The sequence below is a fragment of the Hemiscyllium ocellatum genome, chromosome 40 (genome assembly GCF_020745735.1).
Source record: "Hemiscyllium ocellatum isolate sHemOce1 chromosome 40, sHemOce1.pat.X.cur, whole genome shotgun sequence".
In the NCBI taxonomy this organism is placed as follows: Eukaryota; Metazoa; Chordata; class Chondrichthyes; order Orectolobiformes; family Hemiscylliidae; genus Hemiscyllium; species Hemiscyllium ocellatum.
In genome coordinates this window covers 14,144,079-14,165,990 of record NC_083440.1, presented here as the reverse complement: position 1 = coordinate 14,165,990, position 21,912 = coordinate 14,144,079, and the positions used below count along the sequence as shown (strand labels likewise).

Genomic DNA, 21,912 nt, shown 5'->3' with positions numbered 1-21,912 from the left:
GACTAGATTGGGTTAGGATATCTAGTCGGTATAGACGAGTTGGGCCGAAGGGTCTGTTTCCATGCTGTACATCTCTTTGACTCTATTATCGCCATTTACCCGGTTGAAATACTGTTGACTGTTTCCCGAATTCCAGGTCACACTGAGTTGTGGGGTGGGGGTGGGGATGGGGGTCATCACCCATTGTTTGGTCAGAGGCCGACCACTGGGTCATGAGATCCAACATCCGCAGCCTCCCAGTGTGGTTTCTACAGGATATCTGGGCCTCAGTGTTTCCCAGTAGGGACAGACACAGACAGGGAGGAGCCAGGAATTGCCTCAGGCTGGGCTGCAGTGGAACACAGACGGTTGTAATCAATATTCCCAGATTTCAAGGTCCTGGTCAGTATCAGTGCCCAGTAACCCTCATGGAAAGTGTGTGGATTCACAGTGTGGACAGGGTCTGCAGAGCTGGGATAGATCTCAGTGTCAAATAGGGACCAGCATTCATTCTCTGGGGTGTACGGTCTGGGTTCACCCAGGGAGAGGATCAGATTGAGTTAGATCCAGGCTATTGAGCACAAGAGAAATCACTGATCTTCTGCTTGCTCAAAGGAAGTTGCTGAAACCATGTATGTACTAAACACTCTGCCTTAGTAATGTGTCTGCCATTCACTCACAGCCCAAGTAACTTGCAGAGATTAAGGTTTGTCAAATGACGCAGTTGATCCATGATGCATGTTGCTGCTCAACATTAAACAGGTTTGAAATGCTGAGTGATGCAGCAGAAATTATAGGCTGAATCTTTGGGGTTTGTGTTGAATTAAGTCCATGTTGAGTTGGGTTTCTGGCAGTGTTTCACTCAGTGAGGGCTAGTGAGATTTCTTGTCACCCCTTAGCCCAACATGCATCATTAACGATAGAGATTGCAATAAACTATTGTCAATAAACTATTTCTACTGGTTGGGGATTCTAGAACCAGGGTGGATAGTCTGGGAATTAGGGCCAGAGTGGCCTGGAGAGATGTGCTGCTTGTATTTAATTCAAAATTCGAATAACCAAATGCCAGATAATCGAGGTTCTTCTTTATATCCTGACCGATGAAGATGAATTTTATTTAAGTACTTGCTTTTATTCTTCCTGTATCTTCAACTGGCACCATATATGTGGCGACCGTACATTTTTCATGGTTTTGTTTGAAATATATTTGACAATAAATAAATCATACATTCATTCAGAGGAACAGATATTTCTCTTTTCCACGTAAACCTATGCCTTCTAGTTTTGGACACCTCTACCCTGGCAAAAGACCTTGGTATTCACCCGATCCATGCCCCTTATCATTTTATCAGATAACACCAAAATTGGAGGTGTAGTGGACAGCGAAGAGGGTTACCTCAGATTACAACAGGATCTTGACCAGCTGGGCCAATGGGCTGAGAAGTGGCAGATGGAGTTCAATTCAGATAAATGTGAGATGCTGCATTTTGGGAAAGCAAATCTTAGCAGGACTTATACACTTAAGAGCAAAGAGACCTTGGAGTGCAGGTTCATAGCTCCTTGAAAGTGGAGTCACAGGTGGATAGGATAGTGAAGTATGGTATGCTTTCCTTTATTGGTCAGATTATTGAGTACAGGAGTTGGGAGGTCGTGTTGCAGCTGTACAAGACACTGTTGGAATATTGCATGCAATTCTGGTCTCCTTCCTATCAGAAAGATGTTGTGAAACTTGAAAGGGTTCAGAAAAGATTTACAACAATGTTGCAAGGGTTGGAGGATTTGAGCTATAGAGAGATGTTGAATAGACTAGGGCTGTTTTCCCTGGAGCATCGGAGTCTGAGAGGTGACCTTATAGAGGTTTCTACAATCATGAGGGGCATGGATAGGATAAATAGACAAAGTATTTTCCCTGGGTGGGGGAGTCCAGAACTAGAGAGCAAAGGTTTAGTGTGAGAGGGGAAAGATATAAAAGCGACCTAAGGGGCAATTTTTTCATGCAGTGGACATTTGGAATGAGCTGCCAGAGGAAGTGGTGGAGGCTGGTACAATTGCCACATTTAAACGGCATCTGGATGGGTATATGAATAGGAAGGGTTTGGAGGGATATGGGCCAGGTGCTGGCAGGTGGGACTAGAGTGGGTTGGGATATCTGATCGGCATGGATGGGTTGGACTGAAGGGTCTGTTTCCATGCTGTATATTTCTATGACTGTATGACTCTCTGTCCTCTTTGTCATTTCTTTTAAAAAACTCAGTCAAGTTAGAGAGATGCGATTTTCCACACATAAAGCCTTCTTGTCCATCCAAAATTAGTCGTTGCCTTTCCAAAAACAAGTAAATCCTACCCCTCAGAGTCCACTGTGTAGTGATTAGAATGAGGACCTGGTAAATCTCCGCAGGTATGAGATCTCTGATTGGGGCTGTATCTCCAGGCTAATCATGGAGCCCTGGCTGACAGATAGAGACAAGCAATCTCATAGTGTCGTCGCATTCTTGCAACTGGGTCTGAACAAGTTGTTTTGTGCGCGTGTAAAATAACAGATAACATTGTGACAGGAAAATTGCCTCCCTTGAGTTATTGCACCCTCTGACAAATTAACCACCACTATCATCAGGCTCACTGGTCTATAGTTTCCTGGCCTTTCCTAACCATTTCTCTTAAATAGTGGCAGCACATTAACCTTGCTCCAGTCTTCCAGCATTGGCTATCCACTGAGAAGTACCCACCGAACTCATCTCCGCTCATAGTCCCACAACCCCACACCGCCCGTTTCTACCTCCTGCCCAAAATCCACAAACCTGACTGCCCCGGCCGACCCATTGTCTCAGCCTGCTCCTGCCCCACCGAACTCATCTCCGATACAATGTATCATCCGCTGTCATTTCTGCCACCTCCAAACAGACCCCACCACCAGGGATATATTTCCCTCCCCCACCCTATCAGCGTTCCGCAAAGACCACTCCCTTCGTGACTCCCTCGTCAGGTTCACACCCCCCACCAACCCAACCTCCACTCCCGGCACCTTTCCCCTGCAACCGCAGGAAATGTAAATCTTGCGCCCACACCTCCTCCCTCACTTCCCTCCATGGCCCCAAGGGATCCTTCCATATCCGCCACAAGTTCACCTGTACCTCCACACACATCATCGATTGCATCTGCTGCACCCGATGTGGCCTCCTCTATATTGGGGAGACGGGCCGCTTACTTGCGGAACGCTTCAGAGAACACCTCTGGGACGCCCGGACCAACCAACCCAACCACCCCGTGGCTCAACACTTTAACTCTCCCTCCCACTCCACCGAGGACATGCAGGTCCTTGGACTCCTCCATCGGCAGAACATAACAACACGACGGCTGGAGGAGGAGCGCCTCATCTTCCGCCTGGGAACCCTCCAACCACAAGGAATGAACTCAGATTTCTCCAGTTTCCTCATTTCCCCTCCCCCCACCTTGTCTCAGTCGGTTCCCTCAACTCAGCACCGCCCTCCTAACCTGCAATCTTCTTCCTGACCTCTCCGCCCCCACCCCACTCCGGCCTATCACCCTCACCTTGACCTCCTTCCACCTATCACATCTCCATCGCCCCTACCCCCAAGTCCCTCCTCCCTACCTTTTATCTTAGCCTGCCTGGCACACTCTCCTCATTCCTGATGAAGGGCTCTGGCCCGAAACGTCGAATTTCTTGTTCCTTGGATGCTGCCTAACCTGCTGTGCTTTAACCAGCAACACATTTTCAGCTATCCACTGAGAACTCAGTCCATTTTTACCCATTTATGCATCAATTCCTTATTGTCCTCTTTATTTAGATTCAAGGCCCTGAAGTTCAAATTCAATTTCTGCATTCTCCATCTTAATCAACAATTTCAGCATTTTATGGCCATTCTTCCCAAATACAATAATATTGTTACATAATGCTGTCTCAGTTTGTCCACGATTTTTTTTTGAAAAAAAATATAATAAACTGCTCCATGTTTACATCTGTGCTCTTGTGTCAACTCAATAGGAGATGAAATAAATTAATCCTTCTGCTTGTGTCTTGTGGCTTTAAGTATTTGGGTGTTTGGAGACAGTTCCAAGTATTGATGGGTTCTTCGATTCTGATTCCATCCAAATGCCTCACGCATCATCACAAAGAAAATGAGGTTTCGACAGTAAAAATATCACTTGGTGCACATGTTATTGAGGGTCTCCCGAATATCACAAAGTAGCGCTCCAGATGTGCCCTGCCCCTCACTCTGTGATGTCTGTGAGGGTGGTGCTGTCTCCTGAAGACTCGGCTTCTGAAGGACAGCATCAATGTGCACCCAGAGCGTATTTCTGCTGCTTTTCTCATTCAATTACAGACTTTCAACTTGACGAGACCAGCTTCATTTTCCTCTGAACGGAGTTCGATCACAGATTCCCAGTCTCTGACCGATTTGATTAAATATTCTGCAATAACAGTACCATGTTTCCTGAGATTGGTAGCAATTTTCACCCCGTTAAAAGGAAACCCACCTTTCCAATGTTTTCAGATCACAACAGTCCCAGAAACCACTGAAAAGGTCGAGACTACCAAAGCCCTTCTTCCTGCTACCAAGTAATTCCATTCCCATGTTCATCGGCCTAATTAGCTTCTCAATTTCTTGCCCATCTATGTCAATTCTACTTTCAAGAACTCATCGCTGCCTCTACCTGTAGCCATGTATTGGAGATGCTGGTGTTGGACTGGGGTGTACAAAGTTAAAAATCACACAACACCAGGTTATAGTCCAACAGGTTTAATTGGAAGCACACTAGCTTTCGGAGCGACCCTCCTTCATCAGGTGATAGTGAAGGGCTCGATCGTAACACAGAATTTATAGCAAACATTTACAGTATGATGTAACTGAAATTATAGATTGAGAAATTGATTGTCTGTTAAGCCTTTCATCTGTTAGAGTACAGTGATAGTTTCACTTCTTTCATGTGTAAATCACAAAACCCTTCTTTTTAAAGTTGCATTCTCGGGTAAGCTGCTAACAATGGTGATAGCTAGACAATATGTCGAAGGTGTTAGCCCCCTGTGTTGTCTGTTTATGCCATGATGTTTAGATTGATTCTAATCTAATAAGTGAGATAACAGAGTTTTACATAAATTCATGCAGTTTTTGAGCTCAGAGTTCTACATGAATGTATGCAGTTTTTGAGCAAAGTGTAATGTAACTCTGCAATACAAATTCACCACACAAAATATATGTGTGCATGTGGGTCTTTGTCTGTGTGTGTGTGCGTCTGTCTGGGATGGGGGTTGTGAATGTGAGAAAGTGTATGTGTGTGTGTGTGTGTGTGTAGTGGGTGCAGAGTGTCTTACGTCTGCGAGGGGTGCATGTGTGAGTGTGGGAGTGTGTGTGTCTATAAGGGTGTGTGTGGATGTCTGTGTGCGCGTCTGTGTGTACCTGTGTTCGTGTGTATGTGAGAGTGTGTGTGTGTAGGAATATCTGTGTCCGTGTGTATGTGACAGTGTGCGTGTGTGTGTGTGTGTGTAGGAATATCTGTGTCAGTGTGTATGTGAGAGTGTGTGTGTGTGGTGCAGTGGTGATCACCTGTAATGTGACATGAACCCAAGGTCCCGGTTGAGGCCCTCCCTATGGGTACCGAACTTAGCTATCAGTCTCTGCTCGGCCACTTTTCCCTGCTGCCTGTCCCGAAGTCCACCTTGGAGGATGGTCACCCAAAGGTCCGAGGCTGAATGTCCTGGACCACGGAAGTGTTCCCCAACTCGGAGAGAACCCTCCTGTCTGTTGATTGTTGTGGGTGCCCATTCATCCGTTGTCGTAGCCTTTGCTTAACAATCAATTTTTCAATGTATAATTTCAGTTACATCACACTGTAAATGTTTGCTATAAATTCTGTGTTACGATCGAGCCCTCCACTATCACCTGATGAAGGAGCGTCGCTCTGAAAACTAGTGTGCTTCCAGTTAAACCTGTTGGACTATAACCTGGTGTTGTGTGATTTTTAACTTAGTCTACCTGTAGTGATTGTCATGAGGTCGGGTACCTGGACCTCATAGGATATGATCTCTCTGATGGAGGCTGTTAATCTGCACCAACAGACAGACCTGGCTAACACAGCGGGGTGAGTGTCAGGGATATTGTGATGCTGAATGCCTGACTCACTGAGAGGCTATTGTTAAAGGCTACGCATTTGTTAATAAAGGGGCGATTGGTTATGGAGTGCCACCCTCTGCAGGGTTATGTCACGAATGAAGCTTGTTGGTGCCATTGTGGGACAGGGCCATTGGGTCTTCACTTTGCACAGCTCCCGCTCATCCCATCCCCATCCCACCCCCTCCCCAAAATGTCCTGGAGCTGTTCTAGGTCCTCCTTGAGCAGGTAGGCGGTTGAGTCAACCCATCATTCTGGACTGTGTCAAGTCAGGACTGATGATGCTGAAGGGGTCCGTCAGTCAGCTGTTTCCGGTTTGTCCACTGACGAAACTTGATGTTGACGCAGCATCAACATTGACTTCATTCACAGGGAAAAGCAAGGAAGACTGGTGGCTTGGGAGGCCGTGTCCACTTGAGTGCAGCCAAGTATGAAGTGAATGAAAGCTGGATAACAACGGTTCAATGACGGGGGCGTGAAATCACACCAACCCAGGGGTGTATTGTTGAACTTTGGTAAGATCTGAGAGGAGTGAAGCTTTCCAGAGAGAAATGGAAATTGCTGGCATGACTGCCCAGAAAGGATCCTTGCTCTTTGTTCGAGATTTAGGAACATCATCTCTCAATCTAAGAGTCGTCTGAAATCCTTTCAATATTGAAATGAACGAACAATGCTTAGCATTTCCCCAACTTGCACACATTATATCTTTGTCACTCACTCCCTAAACCTGCGCTCCCCCTTTTCAGGGTTTCTCTCTCCCCCTGGTTTGTTACTGTCTCACCCAACAGAGCCTTCTCAGAAAAAAGAAAACACATGATCACATCATTTCAGTCAGTGACAGAGATTATAAAGAGCTTTGTCTCAATTAATATTCCTTGGGGCACTGACTAACTCCGGCCTCACAAACTGAAAAGGGACATGTTTATTCCCACTCTCTGTTTCCTGTCCTTTATCAATCCTGACACTAGGTCCTGCGACTTGAGCTCGCTGACAAATTTGACATCAGCTGAAGCAACACTGCTTTTTGACACTTCTGCATCCGGGTCACTGCAAATTCCTCCCTGCACTCACCTCTCCATTTCCCTTCAAGCGACTCCATCACTTCATCGGTCAGCTGTTTCCGGTTTCTTCACTGTCCATGTCCAGTACACTGGGGGGGGGGGGGGGGGGACCGCGGTATATTACCGCCCATCTGCTGCTCCAGAGTGTGCGTGTGACTCAGAGCCAGCTCTGAACCATCCCCAGAACAGTTTCAACTTGTCGGGGAATCTGTATTGATTGGAGCTGATGGAACCTTGCAGGATCTCTTCCAGTGAGTTATTTGTCAAGTTTTGTTTTAATGTGTGAAGTTATCGTGGACTGAGCCGCTTCTGTGCGCTTGGAGGAACTCGATTGCGATGTTGGATTTGTTGACACCTGCAACGCCATCATCTCCATGAACCAATGACCATCTCCTTCCAGAACAGCCCCTGTTATACAGGGAAGCCCCATCCCAGTGTTGAGGAAAGACACAACAACCGGAATTTGATTCCGAAATTGTCAAATTTAAGAGAAGGACGACATTGAAATCAAAGGAGATTTCAAAGTGTGACGGAGAGTGTTTGGGTATCATAGATGCATTTTCCAATATTTGTGATTGACCGATTGAGATTTGGATCATCCAGTAAACCTCAGGATGAAAAGTGCTCTCCCAATTTGGGGTTAATTCCCAATCGTCACCTGTTTGCTCAAGTTCTTCAAGAATACAATTGAATGGTGTAGGAACGGGACTGTTCCCCAGGCGATACCATCAGGTATAAATGAAAGGCTTTGGGAATAATATTGCCTCAGCTTTTAGTACAGAGAGATTGCTTGCTCAAAGGGATTCGCGCAGAAAATGTATGAAACCATTTCCCAGGTGCGGAAAATATATTACGTGATCCTCCCGATTGTAGCAATTCCTGGTAAGTGCCTTGCACGGCTGGCTTTGCGGGAATCTGAGGTTAGTCTGCGGTTTCACTCTCCCGTTTACAATGAGACATGGACAGGTTGTAACCAAGGTCATACAGAGGCAGACAATGGGTGAGTTAGATTCAGATCAGGCTCCCTGCAGAATCCCCAGCATCGCAGGCTCAGCATGAATTGCTTGACCATTGAATTTCCCGCCGGATCATTCCCCTCCTCCTGGAACCTTCTGGAAATCTTCTTTTCACCAGCGACTTCGGAGAGTTTCAGTGGAATTCAGTAGATGAGTCACTTTGGAACAGTGTGATATAAACTATGGAAATTGTATGTACTAAGTGCTAAAGCATTTAGGGTAAATTTCGTTCGGATGTTTGAGTAATTACCCGGTGTGTTTCTTTGTGTCTCTGAAGATAATAGTTCTATTAGCAGAGAGAGTTTAGATGGTGGCATGTGTCCTTAATGATGAAACAAACCTTTCTCAGTTCAGTGATCATTCTCCATTGTATAATTATATACTGTCCAGTGCATCACCTCATGTTGTGGTGATATGTTTACCGGAACTCGACCAGGGAAACTCAGCGAAAGTGGGGACTGCAGATGCTGGAAAAGCGCAGCAGGTCAGGCAGCATCCGAGGAGCAGGAAAATCAACGTTTCCGGCAATAGCTTTTACCCGTAGCATCGACTTCCTGCTCCTGGGATGCTGCCTGACCTCCTGTGCTTTTCCAGCACCACTCTCATCTTGCCGGGAAACTAAGCGTGCTCCCACAAAGGTTCCATACTGGGTGAATATTAGCTCTTTGTCTTCCAATTCTCTTCTGGAAATGAGCGCCTGTCCTGAATGAGCAATTTGTAATGTTTTGTTGCCCTGTCAACGCTATTTTATCCATTTGTGAATCTGTCCCTCGGAGCTCCCAAACGCATTGATCGCATTTTGGATGCTTGTTTTCCAAGGAATCTTTGAAAATCACCCTTCCGACCAAACTGCAGCACTGCCTGCTTGACACTGTAGTATTATTTTCATGGAAACGCGCACTGTGGTATTTTGGGATCGGTTAGCTCAATTGGCTGGATAGCTACTTTGCAATGCAGCGTGACGCCAAAAGCGTGCGCCCAGTGAAGGATTCTCCTTCTCAGTCTCTGTCATTGACTGAGGCACACAATATTCAGACTACACCACCCCCAGTCATCCCTCTCTTACTAGAGAGTAGTGCAAGGGTCAGCCCGAGGTTTCAAATGCACCTAGTACTCTCTGTATTGGAATATATTGCATTCTGTCCCCCTTCTTCCCAAAATAGAGTGGAGTTTACGCTCTGCTGAGACATGTCCCAACTTTAGGAATGTTGACTTGAATGCACCCCACTAATTTCGACAGTTTGTTTATCGAACTCTTTGAACAGCAGTATGGTGCAAGTGTTGGTCCCACGACCTTTTCATCACTGATATAAATTATTTGAATGTGAAAAGGACCGCGATGGTTGGCAAATTTGCAGATGACACCAGAATAAGTGATGTAGTGAAGAGGGCAAAAGGTGACTTCAGTGCCCAACAGCGCCTTGATCAGCTGGGCATTGGACCCAGAAGGTGCAGATGGCGTTTAATTTGGATAAATGTCAGATGTTGTATTTTGGTCAGGCAGAGCAGAGCAGGGCAGGACTTGGACATTTCATGGTCGGGTCCTGGGATGTGTTGCCGAACAGAGATGGATGAGACGCAGGCAGACAGAATGGTGAAGACAGTGTTTAGCAAGCTAACCTTCATTCGCAGTGTATTGAGTATAGGAGCTGGGACGCCATGTTGCAGCTAGACAGGACATTAGTGAGGTGACTTATAGGATGCTGTATTTAATTCAGATCTCACTGCAAACGGAAAGGTGCTGCTATCTTGTAAACATTCAGAAAGGACTGACAAGGCTGGTACAGGACTGAACGGTTTGAACGATAGGGAGAGGCTGAATGGGCTGGAGCTATTTTGTCTGGGACATTGGAGGCTGAGAGGTGACCTTCCAGAGGCTTATGAATTCATGAAGGGGACAGATAGGGGGAATAGCCAATGTTTGTGTTTTTCCCCATTATAGGGGAGCCCAAACCTCGAGCACATCGGCTTAAGTTGACCGGGTAAAGAGTTAAAAGGGACCTGCGGGGCAACGTTTCCATGCAGAGAGTAATGCGGTTATGGAATACGCTGCCAGAGGAAGTAGTGAAGACAGGTACAAATACACCATTAAACATACGGCTATGTGGGGAAATGGATAGGATAGAGATCAAATGCTGGTAAACAGAACATGCTTAATTTAGGATATTTGTTCTGTATGAGAGTCACACAGAAGGGTCTGTGCCTTATGACCCCAATGACTATGGCTTTAGGGACAGTCCTATTTATATTTGCAACTGTAGTCATTAATGTAGATTGTGTCTGTAGACTGCGCATTCCCAGAACGCATTGGTAAGGTGCTATGTTAGATGTTGCTATCGGGGAAATGATTTAATGACAACCCAGCTAATGTCAGCGTGTGGACAGCGTGTGGTTAGAGGGCAGGAACCAGAAAGTCAGCAAAAACCGGGTCTTGGGATGGGACTCCAGTGTCATGATCCTCAGGTTGATCCAGACCCTGATGGTCATGTGGAGGAGGAAGAGATACTGCTTCCAGTCTCCACCGTTCCATCTCTCTCTCCCTCAAACTCTGAGTGTGTTTTCGGGGGGGTGTGAGACAGGTGCGGTCTGTGATGTTAAGGGCACCAAGGGGAAGGGACAGGAAGAAAGCAGTGCTGTTGGGAATCTGCCACTACAATGTCAAATAGCACGGCAGGTTCAAAGGGCTGAATGGACTTCACCTTCTCCCAATTCTTGCACCCGAGACAGTCAGAGCTCAACTGAAAAAGCAGGTTAAGACAAAGATTTACCGCCTTAATGAAACGTTTCAAAGAAAAACAAAAACTGCTGCCGAAAGCTGGCTAGTCTGGTAGCATCTGCGGGGGGAAAGCATCGTTCACGTTTGGAGTCCGGGAATCCCTCTTCAGTTGAAGATGCCCTGAAGAGTTATCCTGAATGCTCAGCCAAGGAGCTGTTAAAGTGTTTAGGTTTCCTCCTTCAACTCCCCTCCAAAGCAGTGCATTCCAGGTACCCACTATCCTCTGGTGAAAGTCTTCACCTCTAAACACAAGCCTTTCACCTTCAATTATACGACCTTGTCATCTCTCATTACAGTATACCCTTGACTGAACCCTCCCAGTTAAACCTCCCTGTTAAAGGTTGGGTGGCACAGTGCACAGTGGTTAGCACTGCTGCCTCACAGCACCAGAGACCTGGGTTCAATACCTGCCTCAGGCAACTGTCTGTGTGGAGTTTGCACATTTTCACCGTGCCTGTGTGGGTTTCCTCTCACAGTCGAAAAATGTGCAGGTTAGGTGAATTGGCCATGCTAAATTGCCTGCAGTGTTGGGTAAAGGGAGTGGAATGGGTTGCTCTTCGGAGAGTCGGTGTGGACTTGTTGGGCTGAAGGGCCTGTTTCCACACTGTAAGTAATCTAATCCAAAAAAAAAACTCAGAAGGGAGCATTTTTGACATGAGACAGATTCGGAGCTGTCATTTTTAGATTCGACCTCAGACCTATCCCAGTCCAGATTAGAGTGGTGCTGGAAAAGCACAGCAGGCCAGGCAACATTTCCGGAGCAGATTCGGACCCGAAACAGCGATTTTCCTGCTCCTCAGATGCTGCCTGACCTGCTGTGCTTTTCCAGCACCACTCTAATCTTGACTGACCTCCAGCATCTGCAGTACCCACTTCCGATCAGACCGGTCCCAGCCAACTCATTTCAGTGCTAAGACCATCCATTGCTTTCTGGACAGATGCAGAGAAGGTTTGATCAATAATTTCTGATTTACATCTTACCCCCTGTCTCTTTCAGTTAATTTCCTGGTGATTTTGGTTCTTGCACGTGGAAAGTGTGGCCTCTCGAACTGCACAACGCGATGCCTGGTGGCCATGGCAACGTCGGATCTCCTGTTCCTCCTCGTGAACGTTATACTGTGGCAACTCAATAATTTTTACTTCCCAAGAAATTTCCTGGACATCACCCCTGTGTGCAGTGCTGTCTTTGTTCTGATCCATGTAACCACAGACTGCTCCGTCTGGTTCACTGTCCTTTTCTCCTTTGATCGTTTTGTGGTCATTTGCTGTCAGACACTGAAGAGAAAATATTGGACAGACAAGACCTTGGCTGTGGCTCTGGCTGCAACTGGCATTCTGCTCTGTTCAAAAAACATTCCCTTCTATTTCCGGTTTCAACCTGGGCGGATAGTTAACAATGTTCCATGGGGCTGCCGAACAAAAGCAATCTATTACACTGATCCCAGGTGGCTGGGATATAACTGGTTTGACAACGTTTTAACCCCTTTCATCCCATTCGTGTTAATCCTGTTGATGAACACTCTGACGGTCAGGTACATTTTAGTGGTCAGTCGAGTCCGCAAGAGCCTGAAGGGTCAGAGCAAGGGAGAGAGTCACAAAGACGCAGAGATGGAGAGCCGGAGGAAGTCAGTGATTACCCTCCTCACCATATCCACCAGCTTCATCCTTCTGTGGTTCGTGTATGTTACAAATTTCTTATACTTTGCCATTAACGGAACAACGTTTGGTGTTTTTGCACCAATCGGATACCTTGTCAAGGATGTCAGCTGCAGCACGAACACATTATTTTATGCAGTGACTCTGTCCAAGTTCAGAGCAAAGTTCAGGAATGCCATGCACCAACTGGTCACGTAAACTCTTCAGTTCATGACTCAGCAAAACAACTGAGAGAGCTCCAGAGGCAGCCACAGTTTCCCCAGTGCAGGGATTGCACATGTACGGCCAACAATTCTATCAGCACAACCCACATGGACCTGAGGATAACACCCAGTGGTGGACGGGATGGGGAGGGGGACAGGATGGGTCACCATTCACCATGCTCGGAACACACTGCTATCCCTGATTGACTGACAGGTTGTCACACACGGTGACACACAGACAGTGAGCAGCAGGAGGCCATTCAGCCCTTCCCCTCCTGCTGGCCCAGAAGATCACGGCTCATCCAATTATAATGTCAAATCCGCATTCACTTCTGTCCCTGAGGACCACCCCACTCCTCCCTGCCCCAAGACTCTATCCATCTCTGCACTGAAACTGTTGAAAGCCATGACAAAGGGCCAGCAGGTATGGAAGCAAGAGGAGACGGTTCAGGGCAGGGGAGGATGGGAAGAGGATGCAAGATTGATTGGAAATGACTGACTGGCTGTGAGTGATGGGTTCAGCTGGAACATCGGATCTTCACCGACGGCCCTGTGGATGAGAACTGAAGACCAGCAGGAGGGGGCCCTGCATTTCTCCTGCAAGGGAGGAGGGGGAGGAGCAGCAACAGTCCCTCCTGCACCATGATGATTGTCAGACTCACAATAAACGCTTTATTCCAACAGGGGAAAGGCTCCGGGTGCTGATGGTCCCCTCTCATTGAAATTTGAAATTATTTTCTCTTGTTCTGTTTACTTTTGCAAGAGTTTCTTGAGCCCAACTCCCATGCACTCACAACCCTGGGATATTAACCACCCCATCATACTGGGATATTACCCCCATTTCACTGGGATATTAACCCTCCCTCATTGGGATATTACCCCCATTTCACTGGGATATTAACCCTCCCTCATTGGGATATTACCCCATCTCACTGCGATATTAACCCTCCCTCATTGGGATATTACCCACCATCTCATTGGGATAGTAACCCTCCCCCATTGGGATATCAGCCCCCATCATTCGGGTAATGGATGAACTGAAGGGAATTTATATTAGGCAGGAACTGGTGTTGAATAGACTGTTAGGTCTGAAAAAGCGCAGCAGGTCAGGCAGCATCCAAGGAGCAGGAGAATCGACATTTCAGGCAGGAGCCCTTCTTCAGGAATGAGGAAAGTGTGCCAAGCAGGCTAAGATAAAAGGTAGGGAGGAGGGACTTGGGGAATGGGCATTGGGAATGCGGTAGGTGGAAGGAGGTTAGGGTGAGAGTGATAGGCCAGAGTGGGGGTGGGAGCTGAGAGGTCAGGAAGAAGATTGCAGGTTAGGAAGGTGGTGCTGAGTTTGAGGGCTGGGATTGAGACAAGGTGAGGGGAGGGAAATGAGGAAACTGGAGAAATCTGAGTTCATCCCTTGTGGTTGGACGGTTCCTGGGCGGAAGATGAGGTGCTCTTCCTCCAGCCATCGTGTTGCTATGGTCTGGGGATGGAGGAGGCCAAGGACCTGCATGTCCTTGGTGGAGTGGGAGGGGGAGTTGAAGTGTTGAGCCACGGGGCGGTTGGGTTGGTTGGTCCAGGTGTCCCAGAGGTGTTCTCTGAAATGTTCCGAAAGTAGGCGGCCTGTCTCCCAAATATAGAGGAGGCCACATCGGGTGCAGCGGATGCAATAAATGATGTGTGTGGATGTGCAGGTGAATTTATGGCGGATATGGAAGGATCCCTTGGGGCCTTGGAGGGAAGTAAGGGGGGAGGTGTGGGCGCAAGTTTTGCATTTCTTGTGGTTGCAGGGAAGGTGCCGGGAGTGGAGGTTGGGTTGGTGGGGGTTGTGGACCTGACAAGGGAGTCACGGAGGGAGTGGTCTTTCCGGAATGCTGATAGGGGAGGGGAGGGAAATATATCCCTGGTGGTGGGGTCCGTTTGGAGGTGGCGGAAATGACGGCGGATGATACGCTGTATACGGAGGTTGGTGGGGTGGTAGGTGATGACCAGAGGGGTTCTGTCCTGATGGCGATTGGAGGGGCGGGGTTCAAGGGCGGAGGAGCGGGAAGTGGAGGAGATGTGGTGGAGAGCATCGACCACGTCTGGGGGGATATTGCGGATATTACACACACCCTCACTGGGATATTACATCCCCTTCACTGGGATATTACACCTTGCTCATTGGGATATTCCACACACCTCACTAGGATTTTACACCCCCCTCACTGGGAAATTAGACCACCCTCTCCGCAATATTACACCATCCTCATTGGGATATTACACCCACCTCACTGCGATATTACACCCCCCTTGACTGGGATATTACACCCACCTCACTGGGATATTACACCCCGCTCACTGGGAAACTACACCCACCACACTGGGATATTACACCATCCTTGCTGGGATATTACACCCCCTCACTGGGATATTACACCCCCTCACTGGGATATTACACTCCCACCCACCCCCACTGGGATATTGCACCCTCCCACTCACAGAGATATTACACCCCCTCACTGGGATATTACACACCCCCCCAATGGGATACTACACCCTCCCCCTCACAGAGATATTACACCCCCTCACTGGGATATTACACACCCTCACTGGGAAGTTACACACTCCCTAATTGGAATATTACACCTTCCCCTTCACTCGGAGATTACACCCCACTCACTGGGATATTACACCACCCTTCACTGGGATATTACATCCCTCCTTCACTGGCATATTATACAGCCCTCACTGGGATATTACATGCCCCACCTTACTGGGATATTATACACCCTCTCTGGTATATTACACCACCATCTCTGGGATATTACACTGCCCCTTACTGAGATATTACAACCCTTTCACTGGGATATTACACCCACCACACTGGGATATTACAACCAACTTTACTGGGATATTACACCACATCTCTGGGTTATTACACCCCCTTCACTGGGATATTACAACCACCCTCACTGGGATATTACACCACACTCACTGTGATATTACACCGCCTCACTGGGATAATACACCCCCTTCATTGGGATATTACACCATCCTCACTGGGATATTACAACCCATCACTGGGATATTACGCACACCCTCATTGTGATATTACACCCCTCCTCACTGGGATATTACACACCCTTCATTGGGATATTACATCATCCTTGCTGGGATATTACACCCCCTCACTGGGATATTACACTCCCCCCCTACTGGGATATTACACCCTGCCCCTCACAGAGATATTACACTCCCTCACTGGGATATTACACTGCCCCTCACTGAGATATTACACCCCACTCACTGGGATATTATATCCCTCTCACTGGGATATTACACCCACCACGCTGGGATATTACAACCACATTTACTGGAATATTACACCACCCTCACTGTGATATTACACCACCTCACTGGGATACTACACCACCTTCACTGGAATATTACACCACCCTCACTGGATATTACACTGCCCCTCACTGGGATATTACACCCTGCTCACTGGGATATTATACCCCCCTCACTGGGATATTACACCCACCACACTGGGATATTACAACCACCCTTACTGGGATATTACACCATCCTCACTGTGATATTACACCACCTCACTGGGATATTATACTCCCTTCACTGGGATGTTACACCATCCTCACTGGGATATTACATCCCCTCACTGGGATATTACCCTCCCCTTAACTGGAATATTACACCCTACCCCTCACAGAGATATTACACTCCCTCACTGGGATATTACACCACCCTTCACTGCGATATTGCACCCCCTCTCATTGGCAATGATACACCCCCTTCACTGGAAAATTACATCCACTCTCACTGGGATATTACACCCCCCCCCCCAACTGGGATATTACACACCCTCACTGGGAAGTTATACACTCCCTCATTGGGATATTACACCTTCCCCTTCACTGGGATATTACATCCCCTTCACTCGGATATTACACCCCATTCACTGGGATATTACACACCCTCACTGGGAAGTTACACACTCACTCATTGGAATATTACACCTTCCCCTTCACTGAGATATTAGATCCCCTTCACTCAGAGATTACACCCCACTCACTGGGATATTACATCCCTCCTTCACTGGGATATTATACTGCCTTCACTGGGATATTACACGCCCCACCTTACTGGGATATTAAACCCCCCCCCCCCCTCACTGGTATATTATACCACCCTCTCTGGGATATTACACCACCCCTTCATGGGAAATATTACACTCTCCTCACTTGGATATTATGACCACTCACTGGGATATTACACCACCCTCACTGGGATATTACACTGCCCCTCACTGAGATATTACACCCCATTCACTGGGATATTATACCCCTCTCACTGGGATATTACACCCACCTTCACTGGAATATTACACCACCCTCACTGGATATTACAACCACACTTACTGGGATATTACACCCTGCTCACTGTGATATTACACTCTCTCACTGGGATATTACACCCCCTTCACTGGGATATTACATCATCCTCACTGGGATATTACATCCCCTTACTGGGATATTACGCACAGCCTCTTGTGATATTACACCCCTCCTCACTGGAATATTTCACCCCCCCTTCACTGGAATATTATGCATCCCCTCACTGTGATATTGCACCCCCTACACTGGGATATTACACCACCCCTCTCACTGGGATATTACACTCCCTTCACTGGGATGTTACACTGTCCCCCTCACTGGGATATTACACACCCCTTTCACTGGGATACTACATCGCCCCTCATTGGGATATTACACACACACCCTCAGTGGGATATCACATCACCTCACTGGGATATTGCGCACACCTTCACTGGGATATTACACACACCTCACTAGGATTTTACACCCCCTCACTGGGAAATTACAGCCCACTCACTGCGATATTACACCCTCCTCACTGGGATATTACAGCCCCCCTCACTGCGATATTACACCCGTCTTGACTGGGATACTACACCACCCTCCTGGTATATTACACCCCCTCACTGGTATATTACATCCACCACACTGGGATATTACGCCCACTCACTGGCATATTGCACCACCCTCACTGGGATATTACACCCCCTCACTGGGGTATTACACCCCCTCACTGGGGTATTACACACCCCTTCACTGGGATAATACACCACCCTCTCACTGGGATATTACACCCTCCCTCATTGGGATATTATACCCCCCCTCCTCACTGGGATATTACACCCATTCTTACTGGGATATTACACTGCCCCTCACTGAGATATTACACCCCACTTACTGGGATATTACAACCACCCTCACTGGGATATTACACCACCCTCACTGTGATATTACACCACCTCACTGGGATATTACACCACCTTCACTGGATATTACACCTCCCTCACTGGATATTACACTGCCCCTCACTAGGATATGACACCCTGCTCACTGTGATATTACACCACCTCACTGGGATACTACACCACCTTCACTGGAATATTACACCACCCTCACTGGATATTACACTGCCCCTCACTGGGATATTACACCCTGCTCACTGGGATATTATACCCACCTCACTGGGATATTACACCCACCACACTGGGATATTACAACCACCCTTACTGGGATATTACACCATCCTCACTGTGATATTACACCGCCTCACTGGGATATTATACTCCCTTCACTGGGATGTTACACCATCCTCACTGGGATATTACATCCCCTCACTGGGATATTACCCTCCCCTTAACTGGAATATTACACCCTACCCCTCACAGAGATATTACACTCCCTCACTGGGATATTACACCACCCTTCACTGCGATATTGCACCCCCTCTCATTGGCAATGATACACCCCCTTCACTGGAAAATTACATCCACTCTCACTGGGATATTACACCCCCCCCCCCCAACTGGGATATTACACACCCTCACTGGGAAGTTATACACTCCCTCATTGGGATATTACACCTTCCCCTTCACTGGGATATTACATCCCCTTCACTCGGATATTACACCCCATTCACTGGGATATTACACACCCTCACTGGGAAGTTACACACTCACTCATTGGAATATTACACCTTCCCCTTCACTGAGATATTAGATCCCCTTCACTCAGAGATTACACCCCACTCACTGGGATATTACATCCCTCCTTCACTGGGATATTATACTGCCTTCACTGGGATATTACACGCCCCACCTTACTGGGATATTAAACCCCCCCCCCCTCACTGGTATATTATACCACCCTCTCTGGGATATTACACCACCCCTTCATGGGAAATATTACACTCTCCTCACTTGGATATTATGACCACTCACTGGGATATTACACCACCCTCACTGGGATATTACACTGCCCCTCACTGAGATATTACACCCCATTCACTGGGATATTATACCCCTCTCACTGGGATATTACACCCACCTTCACTGGAATATTACACCACCCTCACTGGATATTACAACCACACTTACTGGGATATTACACCCTGCTCACTGTGATATTACACTCTCTCACTGGGATATTACACCCCCTTCACTGGGATATTACATCATCCTCACTGGGATATTACATCCCCTTACTGGGATATTACGCACAGCCTCTTGTGATATTACACCCCTCCTCACTGGAATATTTCACCCCCCCTTCACTGGAATATTATGCATCCCCTCACTGTGATATTGCACCCCCTACACTGGGATATTACACCACCCCTCTCACTGGGATATTACACTCCCTTCACTGGGATGTTACACTGTCCCCCTCACTGGGATATTACACACCCCTTTCACTGGGATACTACATCGCCCCTCATTGGGATATTACACACACACCCTCACTGGGATATCACATCACCTCACTGGGATATTGCGCACACCTTCACTGGGATATTACACACACCTCACTAGGATTTTACACCCCCTCACTGGGAAATTACAGCCCACTCACTGCGATATTACACCCTCCTCACTGGGATATTACAGCCCCCCTCACTGCGATATTACACCCGTCTTGACTGGGATACTACACCACCCTCCTGGTATATTACACCCCCTCACTGGTATATTACATCCACCACACTGGGATATTACGCCCACTCACTGGCATATTGCACCACCCTCACTGGGATATTATACCCCCTCACTGGGGTATTACACCCCCTCACTGGGGTATTACACACCCCTTCACTGGGATAATACACCACCCTCTCACTGGGATATTACACCCTCCCTCATTGGGATATTATACCCCCCCTCCTCACTGGGATATTACACCCATTCTTACTGGGATATTACACTGCCCCTCACTGAGATATTACACCCCACTTACTGGGATATTACAACCACCCTCACTGGGATATTACACCACCCTCACTGTGATATTACACCACCTCACTGGGATATTACACCACCTTCACTGGATATTACACCTCCCTCACTGGATATTACACTGCCCCTCACTAGGATATGACACCCTGCTCACTGGGATATTACACCACCCTCACTGGGATATTACACCACCTTCACTGGGATATTACACCCCCTTCACTGGGATATTACACCATCCTCACTGGGATGTTACATCCCCTCACTGGGATATTACGCACAGCCTCTTGTGATATTACACCCCTCCTCGCTGGAATATTTCACCCCCCCTTCACTGGAATATTACGCATCCCCTCACTGTGATATTGCACCCCCTACACTGGGATATTACACCACCCCTCTCACTGGGATATTACACACTCCTTTCATTGGGATACTACATCGCCCCTCATTGGGATATTACACACACCCTCACTGGGATATCACACTACCTCATTGAGATATTGCGCACACCTTCACTGGGATATTACACACACCTCACTAGGATTTTACACCCCCTCACTGGGAAATTACACCCCACTCACTGCGATATTACACCCTCCTCGCTGGGATATTACACCCACCTCACTGCGATATTACACCCGTCTTGACTGGGATACTACACTACCCTCCTGGTATATTACACCCCCTCACTGGTATATTACACCCACCACACTGGGATATTACACCCTCCCTCATTGGGATATTATACCCCCTCTCACTGGGATATTACACACCCCTTCACTAGGATATTACATCCTGCTCACTGGGTTATTATACTCCCCCCTTACTAGGATATTACACCCCCCTCACTGGGATATTACGCCCTCCCTCACCCTCCCTCTATAGTTCGCCTTACAACCTTTCTTAAGCAAATGTACAACATTAGCCATCCTCCAGTGATTCTGCTGCTCACTCGTAGGTATCGATGAAGCAAATATTTCTGCAAGAGTTTCAGCAATTACCTCTCTTATTTTCAAAATGTTGTTGGATACATTAAATCAAATCCTGGAGATTGATCCACCTTTATATTGTCTAAGACCCTCAGAACTTCCCCTTCTGTAATGTGAACCATTTCTAAAACATCAGCATGTATTTCTCTGCATTCTCTGGACTCCTTTTCTTTCTGCACAGTAATAAAACTGATGCAAAATATTCATTTAGCACCTCTCCCATCTCCTGAGGTTCAACACAAAGAAATTCTTCTTGATCTTTAAGGAACTCTACTTTTGCACAACGTACCCCTGTTACCTTTAATATAATTTGTAGAATCTCCTTATATTATACATAACTTTACCTGCCAATGCTATCTAGTATCCATCGTTTGTGTTCATACATAAATATTGTTGTGTATTTGAACTTTTTGTATTTATGAATAAAAATTGTCATGCACATTTCTTACTTATTTATCAATATTATTTGTTCAGTGGAGCTGTTTGAGCTTCTATATAAATTCTATTAAATATATGCCAAATAACATTTTATTTTGTTATTTATAAACAAACAGCTCCAATACACAATTATATTTATACATAAATACTAATAGTTGCATTACAACAATATTTATAAATAAATAAGAACAGTTCCAATACACAATTATGTACAACTTTTTGGAGCTGTTTGTGTTTATAGATAAATATTGCTGTGTATTGGAGATGTTTGTGTGTATACATGTTGTAGGCATTGTTGTGAATTGGAGCTGTTCGTGTTTATATACAAATTCTATCCTATGTTGAAAC

The 21,912-nt window shown here is 46.9% G+C and overlaps 1 protein-coding gene across 1 annotated transcript; it reads left to right on the top strand.

The window, feature by feature from the left end:
• The first annotated feature begins 9,523 nt into the window (after positions 1-9,523).
• Positions 9,524-12,814, top strand: LOC132834517 (compound eye opsin BCRH2-like). Its single transcript, XM_060853438.1, has 2 exons — positions 9,524-9,581; positions 11,958-12,814. The coding sequence occupies exons 1-2, from the start codon at positions 9,524-9,526 to the stop codon at positions 12,812-12,814; spliced, it is 915 nt and encodes a 304-aa protein (XP_060709421.1).
• Positions 12,815-21,912: the final 9,098 nt, after the last annotated feature.